Genomic DNA, 22,328 nt, shown 5'->3' with positions numbered 1-22,328 from the left:
CTGGAGTTGCAACATACGTAAGATCGATGTCAACTTTTGCGGGAAACCTAGATGACAACGCATTAAGCGGGTTGACGATCTTTAGTTGGCCTATGCGGCTTTGATTATCTGTAACAGTTTCCCTTTTTTTATGAGGTTCTACAGGGCACAAAGAACACGCTTTTAATGAAAGTGGTTACCGGAAGTTGTCTGCTACCAGGCCAAAAGTTGCTTGCTCCCGGGAAATTGCTGTATCTTGAGCTCAGAGCTAGACAGATTGATGAGACTTCCAGGTGCCACGCATCTTGTATTTTGGAACATTCGTGTGATCTTATCTCGCATTTCTCATCTGGCACAGGTGAATATTTCCAAGGTGGCGCATTCAGCGGGGAAAGGGCTTGACCTCCCATGCACATTGACAAAGAATGTCAATGTCCAGCGGGCATTTCGGGCTGCTTCCCTCGAGTTGTCAGCAGCTCTTAGGACAAGGAAACATGTCAAGGTCAAGTTAAAATAACATCCAAGCTCCCTCCACATTCGATCTTCTCTTGTCGACTTACGCAGGTGTCTACTTCGAATTAAGCGAAACCAGTTTTGCGGAAGGGTCTTGTAAACAACTTCGTATTAAAAATTATCCGTATTTCAATTTATCCGTACTGAAATACATTATAAATCCTATCTTATCGGCTGGGGAATGGGAAGAACTTCGGATTAAAGGGTACTTCGTATTAACCAATATCGTATTAACGAGGTTTTCCTGTATATATATTTTTTCACTAAGGGCCCCAAATATTTTACTTGCGAAAGGCCACCAGAAACTGTGCTACATCGATGGTTGCCATTAGAAGCCTCTCCTTCCTTTTCCACTTGATGGTAAAGGCCTTACAACGTCTTTGTCACACTGCCATGTTTTGGCACCGTATGATGTTCGTTCATGTATGTTTCATCTAAATAGTACACGGCTCTTCCAGTGTTTGGGCAGTCATGAATATCTCAAAACAAATTGGCACACACAACAATAATATCTGTTTTTTTCCACCAAAACCTTCTATTGGAATCAGTTCTTTAATAAGGACAACAAAGATCAAGTAAACATTTTCATAATGTGATTTTTCTTGCAACTTCTTTGATAGGTCTGGGTACAGTATTGCTACAACTTAAGAATCTCTTACAAGCCTTCGAATCACCCCTATTTACGGTTTGTGGCAGAGTGGTTAGCACTGTGTGCTTCGACGTCATAAGTCCCTGGTTCGAATCCCGGCCTGGGCATGGGTGTTCTTTGTGATTGTCCCTTCATCAGTTTCGTCTTAGCATCAGTCATCCTGATCTTCGCGGTTAGCCAAAAGTGGCAGAAAAGTGAAGTAAAATAAATAAAATCAATCAATGAATTAATAACCCCTCTATCCAAATTGGATTAATTGATTTGGTTTATTTTACTTCGCTTTCCTGCCACTTTTGGCTAATCAGGATGACTGATGAAGGGACACTACCATCTACAGGCTGGAATTCAAACCCTGGGCTCCTCGCGTCGTAGCACGCTGTGCTAACCACTCCGCCACGGATATCAGCCAAGTATCTCTGGAAACGAGACTTCTCCCGCATTTCTTGCCTGGCTTCGCAATGCAGAACCCCCTTTTTCTGAATTATGCAAATCAAATCTAAACTGAGTGACCAGTTAATTGTTTACATCTGTAGATGGCAACATTGGAATTTTGCTCTACCAGCCTGGCTTTTTCTTGACAAAACCCATATGGCCCCCTCAGATTTCCACTTTCCCCAGAGCTCAAGTTGTCGCGTGATACCCATAGAAGCCTGTAATGTAGTCCATGTGCCTTAATTTTGTAAAGTACATGTCTAAATAACCACTTTCTGTTGCATAGCAAAACCCATTGGAGCCATCTGATTACATACATTAATTAAACAAGTTAATTATCGTATTTGCTAGTGTGTAAGGTGCACTTTTTTCCTTTGGGAATAGGTGTAAAAAACAGGGTGAATCTTATATGCTGTGACTCAGTTTTTGATTACCTCCATTTCCGGAAATTTTCTTTGTTCTGTGTTAGACAATTTCTTTCTTGTTTCCTTGTGTTGTGTGATGAAGAAGATTAAAATGTATTCTTTCCTAGTTAGATTAGGTAAGTTACCTGTTGAAAATGGACCTACATGTTACTTTATATTAATTATAAATTCAGTGATAAAGCTTCATTCTCAAAAATATATCTTGTATGCAAAGAACATTCGCAATTTTATACTGAATTCATAGAATATTGGTAGAGGCACATATTTTTGGTAAATAAAAAAGCAAAATTTCGGTACAAAAACTGTGTCAATTTCGGGTTCAAAAGCAGTAAATAATATAAAATATCGGTGTTATAGCGGTGAAAAAAAATGGATGAAAAGTGGTATATAAAAAGACATATTGGTTTTAAAATTGTGAATATAATCCTAAATTTGATTTAAAAACTACATTTATTCCACAGAATTAACATTTCACTTCTAATAGCACATTTATGTAGTTATCAGAGTATTAAGTTTATTTCTGTGTAAAGGAGTCCATTTTTGCTTCTCCAATATTAACAGCAGAATTAATCAATTTTCTATTTCGTGACAAAATATGGTCACAAAATGCATCTCACACCTTTCAAAAACATAAAAAATTAACAATACAATGTGTTTTTTCAAATTTCGTTTTTTCGTCAAAAACGAAATATGCATGCCCCTAAATATTGGTTACGAGTATCAGAAAATGTTAGTAGCTTATCTTTGGTATTATGAAGAATTTCACATCCCTAGTATATTAATGTGTCACTTGTGAAATTTGCACTCATTCAAGAATTATATTCTTTGTGGCAGGTGAGAAACCCTACCATTGTGAGGTTTGTGGCAAGAACTTCTCCCAAAATGGAAACCTGCAGGAGCATATGAGGATACACACTGGAGAAAAGCCTTTCTGCTGTGATTATTGTGGAAGGAAGTTCACCACTTCATCACAGGTAAGTTTTCATGTGGAGTTCAAAGTAGTACACGCAGCAGTGCAGAGGCAAAGGCTGGTTCTACCAGTGTTAGGTGTTCCTTTTCCACGTTAAAGAGGTTTCCGCCTTAAGCAGGTCATTTTCAGGTATAAAATCGGTCCGTTCTGGGGACTTTTTTTTTTCCATATTTACAGGTTTCCTTCTTATAGAGGTTCCGGGATATGCAGTTTTTACTGTATAATTTAAAATATTTGGTTACAGTTAATTTGGACTAGTTGTGAGGTAAATACGAAGTTTTTCTTGAATATAGAACATGTATTTTGCTCAAAATTCTAATTTACTGACAAAATGATACACAAAATATATTATTTTGAGAACTACAATGTAGTGATTTCATATAGAAATGTCTTGAATATTACAAGAAAGAACAAAAAAGTTAGTGACATATATTACTGTACAATACTCAAACTAGTTAACTAAAACTTTAAGTTGAGTTCAAAATGCACTAACATTCTGTACCTACAGGTTCATTATTGATTTGAACATAAAAATTAAAGAACTATAAACACCATTTGTCTTCTTGAAAATATTTTTGTTTTTTCAGTCTGCTTACTATTAGAGTTTACATTTTCACATCACTATTAAATACTTTAAACAGAAACACAAGGTTAGATGCTTTCTCTGTGCCTAATCGATTGCGCAATTTTGAATCCACAAGTTCAAATGATGAAAGATTCTTTCAACACTTGTTGAAGAAGCCTGTGCTGTAAACAACTGTTCAATAATGGGAAAAACTTTGTCATTAAATTTATCAATGTCATTCTTTTGACTTTTCCACCATTTGTAGGTTGTAACCTGTAATGTGACTTCATTCTGAAAAAGTAACTCTTGAAAAGGTGAGCTTCTTGACTGAAACTTTACAATTAACGGAAGAACTGAACTTGATGGATACTTCAACTTTACAAAATCAAATGCTGCTTTCAGTTAAATCAAGTGATGAATTCTTTTCTTTTGTATCCAGCATGTAAGCTAAAAAATGGGCTGGTGTTAGAGCCATTTTATATCTGTTTTTGAATTTTTGTTTAATGTGTTTCTCATTTGTAACTCCAATTTTCATTTGAAGTTTCTTCCACACACGTACTGACTCAGAGATGGTGCAGTTGTTTTTCTGTACTTCATCAAGGGCAGTGGCAATAGGCTTTAAGCGATTAAGCTACATTCCGCTTTAATACAAAATTGGAAACTTGGGTTTGCACTGCTTTATCAATAGTTTCACAATTTTGTTCACAAATTTTTAACAAAGTTGCCCAGCCTTTAAGATATGACTCCAAGCAATCTACCATGGTATTCCAGCGCACTTCACTTGGGAGTTTTGGGGCACCAGAGTTTCTGTAACATGCATTAGCAAAATGAAGTACTTTATTACATTTAGCACATGCTCTTTCACATTTGGAAACTGAATGTCATTTGCTAGCAGATTTAGTACATGATCTGAGCAACCATAAGTGAAGACATCCAAATCTACGTAATTTTCAAGCAAAGATGCATTTTTGCAACGTTGGCAGCATTATCTGTAACAACAGAACAAACCTTGCACTTTGTCTTCCTCACATTTTTAATGCTGTTAAAAACCAACTCTGTTAGATAATCGGCAGTGTGAGCATGAACAAATGTGTCAATTGTGTCCACTAAATAAACATTTCCTTCTTTGGTGGTAACTGTAAGGCATATTATTGGTTCATTGTGGACATTTGACCAACCATCAAACCCAAGGCATACACTTTGATTTTTCAGAATAAGGGATCAAGTTTCCTTTTTTTTTTCACAAAATAGTTTCCAATAAAGACCCACTAATTTATTTTCTGTTTGTAGGGGTGTAACCTGGGCAAAGTTGTTGCACAAGTCGCACAAATTGAAAATGTTCAACACTACAAAAAGTAGTATTTGTTGTGAATATAAAATGAGCTACTTGCTGATCCAAAGACTTCTTCTGCATTGCATACATATGAACCCAATGTTTCAATTTTTCTCTTCTTGCTCTCAGTGTATTCTGATTTATTTCCAATATTAGAAGAAGATGCAATAGTGGCTGAAACATGAGTGGATGTACTAGTACCAAGTGAACTTGAGGTTGAAATGCTATCTGAAAGAAAAATTGATGTCTGCATTAACATAGGCCTATAATATACACTCACATTTTTAAAAAAAAAATGGAAGCTAGTTCGGCTACCCAAGTTGTTGTTTAATCTTTACAAAAGATGGTAGCTCAGTCGGTAGAGCCTCTTACTGCCACGTGGGAGACCCGGGTTCAGTTCCTGGGGTAGGTGATTTGCAGGTGGAATTTTTCGATCAATGTCCCTGCATAAGCAGCTCTGGGGCTCACCCAGCCTCTCATCAATGGATGCCTGGGAGCAACCCTGGGGGAGGGGGGGCAAAGGTGGCCGAAGCATGGTGCTGATTGCATCACCTCCACTATGGCAGTGATCAAGAAAGTGTGAGGCTCTACCTTCACACCCCCTATATACCTTCATGGCATGGTGCAATGAACAGGGGAGAACTTTACCTTTTTTTTTAACATGGCAATCAAGTCCAACATAACATCAAAGACTAGATTCGTTTTGTAGCCCCCTGGGATACTAACCTAACATTTGCACAGAGAGGGCACAAATTGAATTTAGTCATGAAGACTAGGTTGGCTTAGATTGTTTCAAATTCTCCACATGTAGTGATACATTTCCTAACTTAGCACCTCCCCCACCACCACCACCAATTTACGGTTTCAGAAGTTAGATTAGCTTAGCTTCTTGTAACTTGTAATCCTCAACATGAAATCTACACATTTCTTATTTTCTAACAGCCATTCTAAGATAAGATAATGAGAAATTTCATCCATGATTTCTTTGGTACCCCCACCCCAATGCTTCCTGGGTGCAAAACTGGATCACCTCCCCTTTGACACATCCTTAAGAAATGGTAAATATTCATTGATAAAATGCTTGGGTAGCAGTTACACTAGACTTGTAAAACAAAAGTATTCCCTCACAAAATCCAAAATTATGCAGTGAACACCACTTGTTGATTTAAATGCCCCACTTTCATCTAAGATAATCACAGATGTAATTATGAGGTGCATTCAAGTTCTAAGGTCTCCTATTTTTTTCTTCATTAATACAAGCAGTTATAAAGATGAGAGTTGTTTGACAAGAAGGTTGGTGAGGCCAGATGACAGAACGATACGGCCCATAGGAAGCTAGTGGTGCTATCTAACAAGACATGTTTTTGATACTGGAAATGACATCTTTTACATCGAAAGAACAGCGTGTTATTATCCATTTTCTTCACCTGCGTGGAGTGACACCCATCGATATTCATCTTAAATTGACTGAGACATGCTGTGGTGGTGTCACGGACCTGAGCAATGTGCATTCGTGTGTCCCATAGTTCAAGGAATGTCGAACGTCGTATGAAAACAAACCAAATGAGCCTCGCCCGCGAACCAGCCGCCAGTTACTCCATTGCTGAGAAAAGGGATGTTTTGGGACAGCAAAGGCATTGCTATCCTAAGGGCACAACAATGATGGGTACAAGCTATGAAACTGAGTTGCTTCCAGCATTGCAAAAGAAATGGCCGGAAATGGTTGCAGCTGTGTTCTTTCATCAGGACAACGCACCTCCTCTTCGGGTGGCCATTGTTCAACTTCTCTTCATGGAAAACTAATTTGAAGTGAATAACATGCTCCGTCCATACTCCCCTGACCTTGCGCCTACTGATTTTTGGCTTTTTCCAATGCTGAAGGACTTTCTCCAGGGCCGCACATTTTCCTCTCATGCTGCTATTGCATCGGCAATTTTCCAGTGAACCAAGGAGACCCCTAGAGAAGCGTTCGCAGCGGCCATGAAATCATGGCATCGACATTGCGAAAAGTGTGTATATCTAGAGGGAGACTTTGTTGAGAAGTAAATGAAGTTTCATCTCTGTTGTGTAAGTGGTTTATGAAGAAGAAGAAAAAAAATAGGAGACCTTAGAACTTGAATGCACCTCGTATTAAGCTGTCAAATTTACCAATCCAGATAATCAATTTCAATAAATTTTTACATGTGGTGCACCAGACAGATACAGCTATTTTCATTAATTTGTGTGAATTTAAATATAGATCTTTAATGTATTCCATTTCCTAGTTTATAAATTATACAAGAGATTACATTATTTTACATATCTGAATACATTTATTGAGATTTGATTTGAGAAAAATTACTGGATTTTAATAGGGAGTATTATGAACTAAATTGAAAATTAAATAAACATCTTACCTGCATCATCTTCAAATTCAACATGTGCAATTGCACATTTTGATAGGTGACTTTTCATTCTGATGACTTGGCCTTCTAGTTCATAACTACATCTTTGGATTTGGCCCTCAAACAACTTTCATGAATCCTTTTTAACCACCAAATGAAAGCCAAACAATATCACATTTTCTATCAGTCATTTTGAACTGTTAAGCTTAGAATACACAAAGGCCAAAGCTAACAGGTCCACACTCTGTCACTAAACTTCACAAACTGCTTGCTATCATGAAATGGGGAATTTCCCTTTGAATGGGAATTCCCCATTAGAGAAGGGGATTTCCCAGGAAATGGTTCATTTCTCATTACGTTAATTTAAATAGACAACTATTGAAAATTTAATTAGGCTAATTTTCAGTTACATAAACAAATAAACTTCTATCTGTTATTTTGAATACCTTTCATTAAAAAAAAACAAAGATCGTTTATTAAAAAAAAAAAAACAACTTGGTTTAAACCAACGTGGTTCAAAACAGCCAACCCTGGTAGATATTGCATACTTTCTTATATATTGTATTAGAGTCTTACATAATAATAATATACAAATTATGATTCAGAATTGTAATTGCATGGAGTGGTTTCCTTCCATGTATGGGTTTTAAGGTCCTGTTCAGCCCAGATCGGTACATACCGGAAGCGTTTCACATCAGTTTCTAGGTGGGGGGGGGGGATAGTGCAACAGAAAGGTGAGGTGGGGGCAGAGAGCAACGATGTCAGATCTCTCAGATTTTCTCTCCGCCGGCTATTGCAGTGTTTTTCTGTGTTTTCGTTAGTTTCTTGATTTATTCGTGTTGCATTGTTGTTTCTATTTCGTTAGTTTCTTGATTTATTCGTGTTGCATTGTTGTTTCTATTTCGTTAATTATTATTGTGTTAGAGTGCATGAAGTGAGCAAGGAGAACAATGGCATGTTTTTCTCCAGAATGCTACAAGAAATAGCATAAAAAAGGCAAATAAATGTTTGTCCTTCTCCCGAACAGTGTTGAATGTGTATGCCTATTTCCGGGCAAAGAAATTATTGGCGGTATCGACACAATGAAGACTCCCACTCGAATGACATCTGAAGCAACGGGGATAGCTATGTCAGAGGTCGACTATTATTAAAATTAAGATAGACTTTAATGAAAACAAAGAGGGAAACTTTCTGCACCAAGTAAGAAGAAGAGTGATATGGGGCGATTCGTCTTGGAAAATATGATAGTTTTACCCAGGCTGCTATGAAGAGGACAGTGCATGTTATGCATAGGAAAAATGAGCTACCGACTTAGGGAAAACTTCATAAAACCATCAAAGACGAACATGATTTTCCTAAAATGTCACTCTCAACTTTACGGCGTAAACGTAACAACATAAGAATATGTTGTTACATTTTAAAAATAACTTTAAAGGTTCTTGTACAAATTTTTAAAATATGTAAAATTTTAATTGCTACTTTTCCCCTTTATTCTCTGATAACCTAATTGAGACTAGACTATAATATGTAATCCGAACCATTGTCCATATGACTCCACGGGGAATCAAACACACTACTCGATTACAAGACAAAATGGTTAATAACTACCTTTTTTCTTTTAATTTTGTACAGAGTTTTCTTCGAATATCAGCTGTGATCCGTAAATGCCCTGATTCTTTGGTTAACTCACATTAAGCAATGGTTTTTTTTTTTTCATTTTAAATACTTTCTACTATTACTTTCTAAACATACAAATATCGTGATTGTTCAGTAGTACAGATGTAATGGAATCAAAAGAAAGTGAAAATATTGTTAATTTGCAGAAGAAAACATTCGAATACTACTGTGAATTGAAACTAAACAATGAGTGTGAAGCCAGAGAGGTAAAGCTGTAATCCATGCGGCGGGCTTTGTCAGTAACCGACTTTTTTGTTTGTTTCAATTGTCATTTTCCAACCCAAAGCTGGATACGGATCTGATTCCAATGTCCATTCATGTTTGTTTAAATTGACAAGAAATGATTCTTACCTCTACATTTCAGCACATTTAATGCGTGTTGCATGTGATTTTGTGTACACCTCGCATTCCTTCACCACTGAAAAGAAAGAAAGAAAAAAAAAATAATCTCTTGGCGTCTGCTGGAGCGACCGCGAGAACGAAGTGCGTAGCAAAAGCGTAAACTCTTGCTGTTTTTCATTTGTTACACTTTAAATGTGGCAACATCTTCATGCCAAGAAGGAAGTATGAGTTATTTCCGGTATGTACCGAACTGCCGTGAACAATTCTGTAGGTAGCCAGCGCTGCTTATGACGTTGTCAATCATTCCACTAAAAGCGTGGGAGAGTCGAACGAGTTTGAGCAAGCGAAAGTGGTCCCATGCAGCACTGTTGTTGGTACCCATGTAAAAGTTTCCAAATTCATTATCATTTATAAATAATTCTAATTCCTAATATTTCTTTCTAAATTGTTACTAGAACTGGCAATCAATTTAGCTTTGTCAGGCAGAGCCACATGTTGAGTTTGTTTTCTTTTTATAGTGTGTTCCTAATGCTCAAAAAATCTTTTTTTTCCAGAAGTTTTGTGTTAAGTCACCACTTTTAATTGGAATGAATATCCTGTTTAAGATATTAAATGCAGAATAAAATGTGTATTTACAAATTCAAAACTTAAAATGGTATCTTGCGTTCTTTTCTTGGGTACTTGTGTGTACTATATAATATCTAATCTCTTTACTATGCTCTCATTTATAAGTAACCGTATTTCCAGTTTAAACTCCACATAAAGAGACACACTGGTGAGCGTCCATGGAAGTGTGAGTTCTGTGGGAAAACATTCCTTCACAAGGACACATGGAAATGTCACACACGCCGCCACAGGGGAGAAAGGCCGTTCCAGTGTCACTTCTGCACCAGAGGATTCACAGAACAGTGGGCCTTGAAAAAGCATCTTCGTCTTCATACAGGTACATCCTCATTAGCTTTTTTAGTATATCAGAATGAATGACTTCAATCTTTCCCTATAATTTGATACACATAGGAGAGGCAAAATCAGTGCGTGTTCAGTCCTTGAAATTATTTGTCGAACTTCACAACGTGAAGACTAGTTGTGTGTTGTAGTCTCTCTCTTTTTTTTTGTACTTCTTCCTCTCTTTTAGGGCAGATTTTAATTTGATTTTTTAAATACGGAGAAACTATTACACTTTATTTTTAGAGATATGATTCCTAAAAGATATGCTAATACTGAGTTATTTATTTCAGGTGAAAAACCGTATTCCTGCAATGTTTGTGGAAAAGCATTTGCTGATTGTTCAAATTTAACAAAGCACAAAAAGGTAAGGTAAAATTCCATTCTTTTCTTTTTGTTTTTGTTTCTTTGCATAAGTAAATCCATCAAAACTATTTATCCACATAATGGAAGTGATGTTTTGTATTTGGATGGGCCAATTTGAAATTTTGGCCGATACCGTTAAAGTACCGATATAAAATTTACCGATACCGATAACCAATATTCTACTGATCCGAAATAAAATTCCAAATGGTCCTTGAAGAACCTGATTGTTTCATTGAACTCCTTGATAAATGTGTGTTTCAAGGTGACTGCTGTGCAAATGAAGTTCAGGGTGGTTACTCACCAGGAATTCCTTGAATTATGGGAATACGGGAAGTATGTGTGAATTCTAATTCAATTTTTCTCCATAGACGTGAAAAATTACAACTTTTATTAATACAAATCCTATTCAAATTATACATGTATTTATAAATGCCCGGAAGCAAGTTTTTCAAAGTTGAGCTTTCATTTTTATCTATGAAGGAAAGGAAAGCTGTGTGAAAAATAAAACAATTCTCTGTCCTTTCCAGAGCAATCTGACAGATGAAAGATTATTGCAAGATATCTTGAGATTGATTAGGTAAATTTGAGTTTGGCAAACAATTTTTTGTAGATTAGTACATCTCCTAACATCTGTGACTTGTGTTTGTAGATGTATTTCAAGTCTGATTATTTGAAATTGTAAACAATGACGCAACCACACGGGGCTTTGCCTCTCCAACCTTGGACGTAAATGAGTTCTAGGGGTGCAAGCTGGGAAAACATTGGCAGCCAAGTGGACTTGCAGGGGCAATTACCACCCACAATTTCACATTTTATGCAAATAAAAATACTTTCGTATAATTTTCTTGCTCGCTTCGCTTACAGTTCCTGCTTTCTTAGTCTTATCAAGTTCATAACCATAGCTAGGGGGCGGCGAGAGCTAGCCCTGGGCACCGAACGATCAATGAAAAAAGTTGTAAAATTGATTGATTGATTTCTGGGTTTAAGTCCACTTTATGCACAGAAAGGCTAATCGGGCCTGGACCTACAGTTTAAAGTGGGATCCAAAACACTGTGCCATGTGCCTCCACCAGGTATCGAACCCACGACCCCTTGATTACAAGGCGAAGATGTTACCACTACACCATCAGGGAGGCACAAAAGTTGTAAAAGAGAGAATGCAATGGCATCCCGTAAAATTATTTGCACCCTATGAAATCAATATTGATTACAGCCTGCAGAAAAATTGGATCCAAAAATATTCTTGCTTGCTTCGCTCGCAATGTATAGTTGTTTTCTGTAACGTACTCTATTGTAAATTACCAGACAGAGAAATAAGACTTGTCTTAATTGATTTTGTTTTAAAAGCTTGAACAATTGTTTTGAAGAAAGGAAGCGTGCACATTTGAGAGACAATTTATGTAATTTTTGCTGTTGGTTTATTGTGAGATGGATTAATTGGTTGTGTAATGTATTTAAATAATATATGTTATATATAATATATGTTTTAAAGAAACTGAATACGTACACAATTTAGTGTCCCCGTTGCTCCATGTTGCATATATGTGAAACATATATCGTGCATGAAAGTTATACATATTAATGTAAGAAAGAATTACATTTGGAATGCATGTATCAAGCATTTCTTGTCTCAAAAATAGTTTGTGTGCTTGTTTTCCATTATTAATGTGAAATTGAACATGTTGAAAAATAATTAAAATCGTTTGTTCGAACACAAATGTTTTAGCACCAACTTCTCCCCCTTTTTGCATAATTTAAGAGGACAATAACTTCTTTGATACTATACTACTAATAAAAAAAACAATAATGTTGGTCCCGGGTTCGAATCCCAGCTGGGGCATGGATGTTTGTGAGTGTCCATTCATCAATTTCATCATAGCATCACTCATCCCCATCTTTTCCAAAAAATAATACTGTTATAATAATAACATTATTATTAACACTATTATTATTAGTAGTAGTATAAGTACGTTTATCCTGATACTTGCCCCCCCCCCCCCAGACAAAAATTCGTGGTTGTGCCTCTGATGTAAATAGAAACTCAGCACCTTAAATAAAATATTTTTATTATATTAAGTATACCGTTTAATTGATTAGAACTTTATAATGTTGGAATCCATAGACCCTTTATATTAGTAAGATATTTGTGTGTGGATGTTGATACATAAGGTTGAAATAGAGAAAACATCTGCTTGAATTTTTGGAAAGTTCGCCTTGAATTATACTTGAATTTTATGATGGCCGTAGAGTAGCCACCCTGAAGTTGCATATTTACGCATTACTTTTCAAAAAGTAGGGCATGGAGATTATTCATAAAAATTATAATAAATTGACAGAATTTTGCACTAAATTATAAGTAGGTGCGTGAAGTTTTAGTTTTATTTTTCCCTAAATTTTGCTGTTATTTTTTACTGCAATTCGGTGTTATTTTTACATGCGTTTTCACTGTTTCTTCCATGCATAATATTTGCAAATTGCTTTAGTTATGGAAAATAGATACAAATTTTGGTTTTAAAGACAAAAAGAAAGAAATTTAAGGCTTAACTTTGTGAGAAATGACCAAATTTCATGCATTTGGAAAAATATTTCATATCGGACACAAAATATGAAATATTTATTGAAGGCTATCACCCAAATCTTTGAACACAATTGCGATCCGCGAGAGACAAAAGACAGACGATAGATTCGGGAGTTGAATGGCTTCGTCTACGCGGCTGGTCCAGGGATACGTGCCTCCAGGTTACGTTGCCGAGCAATAGGATAGGTGAACCTAACCTACTCACCCACTTTGGGCTTGATTGAACCTACGAAACTACCCTGCTATGCAACCTGGACGCACCCATCCCCGTGCAGCTCTACGCTGTCCTCCAGTGACCATTAACATGGAGGATGTCCCCAGTAGACCAGCATTCATTCCGAGGAATGATTGCTGGTTTATCATAGGGACTTTCAGCCTAGTTATTCCGGAGCGAGAGGTACGCTTCCCGGACTTACCCGCCCAAATATGAATTGATAAATCAAGATGTTGGAAAGACACATTTAATATTCGGGGTATTATTACATTTAACTATATACAAGCACTGCACAAACTTATAGGTTTGATTTTACATATGGAACCAACAAATGGGTAACAAAAACATGGTACTTACATATTCTGCATTCACCTCATCACACCTTGGCCTTGCCACACACACACACTTGTCACTCCAACTATAAATGGGGGGTTTCAATGAATTTGCACTAAAAATATAGCGTTATCTTAATGCATATGGGTATTGGCTTGCACATGAACTGTTCCAGGGAGCTGTAAGACAAAGGATGGGTCGAATAACCATGGATGTCTTTGGATACAAAACATCATGGTTTCCTGAAGGCTCATTGTCCTCACCATGTGGTTTTGAAGATTTCAGAATTTTCATGGATATTAGTTCCATGCACTTTAAGGCACTTTAAGTGCTGTAATTCGTTCATATTATACACTACTGGACTATTTCCAAGCACTTAGTAGATATTTCACATGTTGGAGTCCAATGGCTACTCCATTGTCCTCTCTCCACTGGCCTACTCAGGCCCAACAACTTGGAGCGATGTGAACTGTACTAAATCTCAACACAAAGTGGAATCAAGATGGCTTCCTCTCATGTTAAAAGCTATCTCAGACTCATTGTCTGGTAGCCACGCCCATGAGGCCATCTGATTGGTTCACAGCACCTTGGGTTACTTGCCTTCATCAAGTACCTTGAGAAGCCCAATAGATGGCAGTCTAGTCAGGGCTAGTTCCACTGACTCTCACCAGATGGCTCTGGTGCTGTGAGACCGATTGTCTTTTGTCCAAAAACATCGATTTTTTGATGTTTTTGTGGTTTGTTTGCACATATAATTGTGACTTGGAGTTATTTTCAGGGAAAGCAAGTTAATTTGTGCTTGCACAAATGTTATCCTGAAAATATCTGTATTAATAAAAAATTTGCATGAAAAGTAACATGTGCTCTCTGAATTCTACCTATCAACAAAAGGTTGTTTTTTTGATAACCAATGAATTTTGGTCTGGGGCTTATTAATTACTTAATATTTCGATGTTATATCATACTTTTACTAATTAGGCCTAATTTCTGTTAATCTTACCATATCTGGGAATGTCTATTCCTATTAATTCTACCTGAATTGAATTGGCCTTGTACTTTGGTTGGAGTGGAGTGCTGCCTGTATGTATTGGGGATGTATACCCAACCTTTGGTTGGTTATACATATCCCAGGCCCTCGGGAAAAGAAAAAGGATACGTGAAGCGGATCATTTTTCTTTACCCTTTACTACACTATACCCAAATACATACACAAAATATTTATATACACACTGAATTGTTATGGTCCGAAAAGAACATATACATGAAAGAGAATAAATTTGCAATTATTCTTGCCCGTCACTTGGATATATGTTTGAGATACTGTTCTGTTCGATATATCGAATGATTTCCTAGACGGTATATACATGGATAATATAACACACACTTAAAAGTTTTCAATAAATGATTTTAGTTATTCATGTTATGTCTGCTTTTTGTCGCACTGAATACAGTTTTTGTATTCGAACTGAACTGCTTAGTAGTTTTTAGGTACATATCTAATGTCTCTGCCCCTCATTCACTTGAGGGTGCAGTACCTTCAAAAAATGTTCACCATACACCTTGGTATGTTGTCCACATTTGATCACCTCACAATTGTTCTTCAATATCTCCTTAGGTGGAGATCGCTGTCGCCTGGCTTTGTGCACTTTGCGTTGCCATCAAATGTTTTTGTTGCTTGATTGGCCGAGCAATGCTTCGACCTGGCTGCCCATTGGGATTGTGTACAATCTGTGGAATGCACTCATTTTGTGAAGTCTGTAGGATTGTCATGGTGGTTCGTTTCTGGACGTCAATGTTCGATTACGAACCCCTGACACACTCCCTGCTTCCCCATATTGCTGGAACGCTGAAAAGATTGTCTCTAGTTCCTGGTATAATATGCTTGGGGGTCTGCTGCTGCCTATGACACCATGCACTTTTGTGTGTTTGCTCCGGGGTTTTGTGGTGACACTGAGGGGGAGTTGGAGTGATGTACTCACTGGCCCCACTTCACACGCAGGCTTTGACCTTACCCTTGTTGGTTTTTGGGTTGTTCCTCATAAACAACCCTATATGTTTGGGGGTGCTCACATATTTCTATTACTGCTAACCCTGGTTTGGTCGAACCTAACCCATCGGTAGTGCAAATACCCAATGATTGCTAAACAATATTTTGCTTGATTGGTAGTGAGTGATCTAGCATAGATTTGCACTCATAGGGAAATAAATCTCTATATGATGGTTGGACTCACTTTTGTGTCCAACAAAGAAATGGCCCTGGTCGACAATAATGAAATTACCCTTTATACCACAATGAAATTGCCTTGGCATATAATACTGAAATAATACTTTTTTATACAACAATGAAATAGGCTTTTGTATACAACAATGAAATAATACTTTTGTACACAACAATGAAATAGGCTTTTGTATACAACAATGAAATTGACTTTTGCATCAGGGTGGCGACAGACCTGGAAAACCGGGAAAAGTCAGGGAATTTGAGGTGTCAAAAAAAGTCAGGGAAATGTCAGGGAATTTCGTCTTCATTGATTGATATGTTGTTTTAAGTCCACTTTATGCACAGTAAGGCTAATCGGGACTGGACCTACAGTTTAAAGTGGGATCCGAACCACTTGTGCCTCCACCGGGTATCGAACCCGGGACCCCTTGATTACAAGGCGACGACGCTACCACTGCGCCATCGGGGAGGCCCTCGTCTTCATTGACATTTAATTTTTTTATTTTTTATTTATTTATTTAAAGATATCGTTATGGAACTCTGCACGGGAACAGGAAATATCGTTCGTAAGTTTCGGCCTCAACTTAGAGGCCCCTTTTTTTATGCGCAACACAACCACGGCGCCAGAAATCAGTGATGGCAGGAGGAGAGAGAGAGAGAGAAATTTCTCTCGCCGCCCTGGCTTATCGGCGGGAATTTTAAATTCGAACACTCTTTGGAGGAAAATTGTTATAACTCGGACACTATGGGAGCAATCTACTTCGGATAACTTTCGTTTTGCAGCTAAAACATCAGAGCATGCAACCGTGTACAATTCAGAATGCCGAACCGAGGAAGGGGGCTTACGGGGACACGTCCCCCGAATTTCAATGGAAAAAACATAAAAATCTGGAGTTTGCACCCTCTTCTCCCGCTATTTCAGGGAGAAGGCGCGACCTTTAGTATTCTTTTCAAAGAATGGACATTTCTCAACAGAACTTTACATGTTTCATGTTCTTGGCTTCCATAAAAGTTGAATAATAATCCAAAATGTGACTTTTTTTTTTTTTTACGAAAAATAGGTCATTTGCATTTTTGGAGGAAAATTGTTATAACTCTGGTACTATGGGAGCAATCTACTTCGGATAAGTTTTGTTTTGCAGCTAGAACATCAGAGCATACAACCGTGTACAATTCAGAACGCCGAACCGAGGAGGGGGGGTTTGGGGGGCCCGACCCCCGATTTCAATGAAAAAAACATTAAAATGTGGAGTTTGACCCCTCTTCTCCCGCTATTTGGAAATAAAGCGCGAACTTTAGTATTCTTTTCAAAGAATGGACATTTCTCAACAGAACGTAACATGTTTCATGTTCTTGGGTGCCATACAAGTTGAATAATAAGCCAAAATGTGATAGATATATATATATATACTATATATATTTTACAAAAAATAGGTAATTTGCATTTTTGGAGGAAAATTGTTATAACTAGGGGAATATGGGAGCAATCTACTTCGGATAAGTTTTGTTTTGCAGCTAAAACATCATAGCATGCAAAGGTGTACAAATCAGAATGCCGAACTGAGGAAGGGGGGTTTGGGGGCGCGACATCCAAATTTCAATGAAAGAAAAACAAAAATATGGAGTTTGCCCCCTCTTCTCCCGCTATTTTGGGGAGAAGGCGCAAACCTTAGTATTATCTTCAAAGAATGGACGTTTCCAAAGAGATTGAAACATGTTTCATGTTCCTGGGTGCCATACAAGTTGAATAATGAGCCAAAATGTGAAACTCTGTTCGGAAATGTGGCATGGATATGTTGCGGAGAGGGGAGAGAGGGGGGAGGTTGGTCATCAATATGAATTTCCCAGGCTTGCTCCAGACCTGAGTCAGAGTTTCCACCCAAACATAAGAGTATTAAGGTCCAAAAAGCACATTCATTTCGTAATCAGCACCATGATACCATTTGGTATCATCGGGCCAGTACGACCTTACTCTGATGATACCATATGGTATCATCGGGGGAGTAAAGGTTAAGCCTCTAAATATTACGTTAACCTTTAAATATTACGTGTGGGAAATGCATTGGATTATCATTTTTTCTTCTCCGTATGGGAGTAGTAAGGGGACTTGTCAATGATGGAGGGGATAAGAGCGGATGGCGCCATCCGATAGTTGTCGGACGTCGTAGTAAGGCATTTTGTTGGGCAAACTATAGGAACATGGAAACAAATAGGTTCCATTGATACATACGATTTTTGTCGAATAGCCACCCGACAAAGTACCTCACTACAACATGCGACAGAGATTGCATGGACTGCAACATCAAACAAAAATCACATGCATAAACAAGAAGAGCTTTAGACTGCAAATATACTCCTCGAATTTTGTTACTCTTCTGGCTCACTTCACCTTATTTAATGTAGCAGTGCTTACGAAGGTTTTCTTTCATCATCCTGACGTATTGCTGGTTTCGCACAAGTTAACATACGTTTACAATGACATTGCACTATTCTTAGATATCAAGAAGAATCCAACAAAATGGGATATATATTAAATACTATCACGAAAAAGTGAAACATAAATCTGCATTGATGAACGTTATAAAAATTGGCAAGTGCATGCTCGCAACCTCAAATTTACTGCAACACTAGTATTGCAATAAAATTGACGCCACTCTCTGTCCTGTCTGTTTAAATGCATGAGAGATGGTCATTAATCTCTCACTCAGTAAGGTTAATGTCCAATATTATGAAATAAAATACTAATAATAAATACGTAAATATTTTAATATAATATTTACTCAAATCATTCAATCATAAAAGCAAATCACTTTCTTCAAGAATATACTTTTCTCTGCCAGCTCTGCTAAATTTTCACTTTCCATCTACTGATTTATAGGAGGGGTGGCCAGAAAGTAATTTCCAATTAGTAGGGGCATTGATTTTTCGCAAACGCCAAAACCGTGAATAATGGTAATTGCTGCGAAGTTATGTTTAGGAATGTGCAGTGATGTCTGGACACATTTTTCGACCGTTCGAAATATCGAAATAATGCGAATTTGACATAAAATGCTAACTGTTGGCGTTTTTAGTGATTTTTTTAAAAGAAATGTCCTAAAATAACGAAAAATTCCATGAAATCCAACATTCTTGTCTTTTCTAGGCCATGTTTATGTAAATAGAACATGCAAGTTTTCCAACATTTTACTCAAAAGTAAACTATAGAGTTATACGTACATGGAATAATTCCGACAGCCACATTAAATCATGTACCAGTATTTCCCACGATTTTTTCAACTTCTATCAAAACCATTTGCATCACAGAGCAAAGTGGCAGGGTTCTAACAGGAGATCGAGTGCGTATCTACCGTCAGACGGGAGCCACATCTTCGAATTTGTCGCACGAGATATGTTTTGAATTACCAAGCTAAGTGCGCACTATCGGCATTTGTCGAGCGGGTAATAATGGAGCTCAGTCGTTAGGGCATCTGACTACTATGCGAGAGACCCGGGGTCGATCCCCTGCGGGGGAGAACCGGGATGTTATCCACCTATTCAAACTGCTCCGGCGCCCACCCAGCATCATTAGCTGGTACCTTGAGGAAACTTTGAGGGATAAAGGTAGCCAGGAGCGTGGTGCTGATCACATTACCCCTACCTTCAGCCGTGATCAAGAAAGTGTGGGGCCCTAACTCCACACCCCTATTATACAACTTCATGGAAAAGTGCAGGGGAGCACTTTACTTTTACTTCCTCAAAAATATGTTCCAACATATCAAACTGACACGAAAATACGTAGAGCATGTGACCTACAATTTAAAATAATAGTTTAAAAGCACAATGGAGTATTACGTTTCGGTATATTTGGCAGATTAATGTTCTAAAATAAAAACGCGAATTTTGGGAAACGTAACACTAACAAGTCAATAAAAGATAATGCCAATTTTTGGTGCCATAATATATCGGTATCTGTCACGTGAGATTGATTGATTTTAATTTTTTGGGTGCGTCGCCACTTATGGTCATTATGCACCCTTCAGAATATATGGGGAAAATTCCATTATCTAAAATCCTTACCTTAAAATTAAAAAAGGGGTGTGGAAAATAACTTTCCCAAATAACTTTCAAGATATCAAACTCTCACGAAGAGGCGTAAGCCATGCGACTTACAATTTGAAACAGTAGTTTAAAGACACCACGAAGGTATAATTTCAGATATTTGCCAGAAAATGCGCTAAAATGAAAATGTGAATTTTGGGGAAAATAACACCGTATAGTAAAACGTAAAACATAAGAAAATACACCAATTTAAAACAATAACAAAATATCAAGGTCCCTACCGATTAGGCATAAATGAAACAAGAATATCAGTTGTAATTTATTGCATTAGTAACAGAGAGTCCTAACCTAATTTTCGGCATAATCACCACCGTTGTTCTGGCATTTGTCATAGCATGGCACTAAATTTTGTATGCCCATGGCATATGTGTCTGACAGCAAAGACTGGAACTATCTCTACCGCAGTGTAGCTTTCAAATCCTTCAGAAACCTCTTCAGTTAAACAAAGAGATGAAAGTCGGTACATTTAAGGCCAGGGCTGTACAGGGAGTGGTCCAAGATCTCTCACCTGAAGTGATGCAAAGGGCCCGTATGTACTCAGCTGTATGGGGTTGTGCACATTCGATTGGCCTTCCGTGAATTGTCTGCACCATCATCTGACCATACTATCACTCACGACGTCCGGTCTGAACACCTCACACGATTGCTGGTGGCTCTGTGCCAAATTCTGAGCGTGCAATGTAGGCTACATCGCAGTCGGTGGGAGACTGTATGAGAGCTGCAATCTTTAACCTAGAACTGTCCTAAAACGGCTGCATTGCAACTGTACCAGATTACAGTTACATGCTACTTCTTCCTGCCTGCATGTGTGTGTGTCGCTCTCCGACCACTAGTGCTGCGTATAGGCACCATTGGAGCTTTTTTCAGGATGCCCCTCGTATATGAACTTTCAGAAACTTTTATTATTAGAGTGTTCCTGTTTTAATGTGTGGTTAGCTAAATCAGGTACCTATACAATGCAATTCTATAAATACCTTGCGTTAAATTTCTAATACCTACATATCCTTTTCGTCAGCAATAATTGTATAACTGCATGTTGTCAGTTTCACAGTACTTCACTTGAATATACTGTACTTAAGCAGAAATCCCATTGATAATGTAAGGAAATATGACACTTTCTTTTGTACAGTTCAATTGTTTCACTTATATGCGAGAGTTAAGTGGTTAAGTCCGCACTCATGGTTCTTGCAAGCAGAGGGTTCCAAACGTCAGTGGAAATATGAACATATAATACCGAGAATGTATAAGGAGACTGATAAATTACAAATTGTATTTCTTAATCATTCCTCTTCACTCTTATCTCATTTAGTCGTAACTTTAAAAATAATCAAGTATTTTATTTTAAACTTACTGCGTATGACAAAATTCCGTAATCCTTTCCTAGCTTGTGAATTGTAATATTTTTTCAAATTCACTATTTTGCAGTTTGAATTCAAATCATGGAGAATAGAGAAATTAAGTCAATTTCATAGAAGATAATATTGGTACTTAACAAAACCATACGTGGATCTGTGTGACTTTATTTTTTCTATTTGCAAAAACATCAATTTAGTTTAGTTTGTAATTGTCAGGGAAAAATGTAAATTTTGTCCTGGAAAACCTGGAAAAGTCAGGGAATTTTATTTCTGCTCGTTTGTAGCCACCCTGTGCATACAATGATAAAATAATCCCTTACACGATCTTGACATAAATTTTTCTACCCTATGTACAAATGGGCGAATGTCACAGACCAGACAGAACCTCATCCACAAAACCTCTGACCTTTAACATATATTAATACTAGTGTTCGAAAAATGTGTAGCTTTTTCTCCTCATCTTGTACCTGTTGTACACTCCTATCCGTGCGTCTTACCCTGGATGCGCTAGAGGGATACCAATACCTCTTATGCGACTAATACTATAGGGCAGGAGCCATACCGTCGCGTACTTCTCTCCTAGGTCCTACTGATATCGGGTTTAGGAAGAAACGTAGAGCTGACGAGCAGACATCTACAGTTTACATGGGGAAGTATCACAAGGGTACGAGGGTGGAGCCATTTGTGCGCAGTTACTCGTCTTACCAACAGACAAAGCAAGTCGTAGGGAAACGGCTGCACCCCGTCGGGATTGAGGTTGAGTCCTCTTTGAATTCAGAGGCCCCTTGGCTTGAATTAACTTCTTTGAGGTACTCTTGATGCTAACACCGGATGTAGTAGTCTGAGCTTCTCAATGTAATGACTATACACCTTATAGCTACACCTCCACAACTTCATGTTATTGACATGTTGGTTGGGTAGGCTCTTACCGCTAACACAATGAACAAGA

General features: G+C 37.7%; 1 protein-coding gene across 3 annotated transcripts in view; it reads left to right on the top strand.

Annotated features, from left to right (window-relative positions):
• LOC145987900 (uncharacterized) overlaps positions 1–22,328 on the top strand; it is a 103,231-nt gene that overhangs the window by 38,857 nt on the left and 42,046 nt on the right. For all 3 annotated transcript variants that reach the window (XM_083122694.1, XM_083122693.1, XM_083122695.1), the window contains exons 12-14: positions 2,833–2,972; positions 10,017–10,212; positions 10,508–10,581. In XM_083122694.1, coding sequence (XP_082978820.1) covers positions 2,833–2,972; positions 10,017–10,212; positions 10,508–10,581 — 410 coding nt within the window. The remainder of the gene's footprint in view (positions 1–2,832; positions 2,973–10,016; positions 10,213–10,507; positions 10,582–22,328) is intronic.

The sequence above is a fragment of the Lepisma saccharinum genome, chromosome 5, assembly GCF_977018435.1.
Source record: "Lepisma saccharinum chromosome 5, izLepSacc3.1, whole genome shotgun sequence".
Taxonomy (NCBI): domain Eukaryota; kingdom Metazoa; phylum Arthropoda; class Insecta; order Zygentoma; family Lepismatidae; genus Lepisma; species Lepisma saccharinum.
Note: the sequence above shows the minus strand (reverse complement) of the source record. Positions and strands in the feature narration are given on the sequence as shown.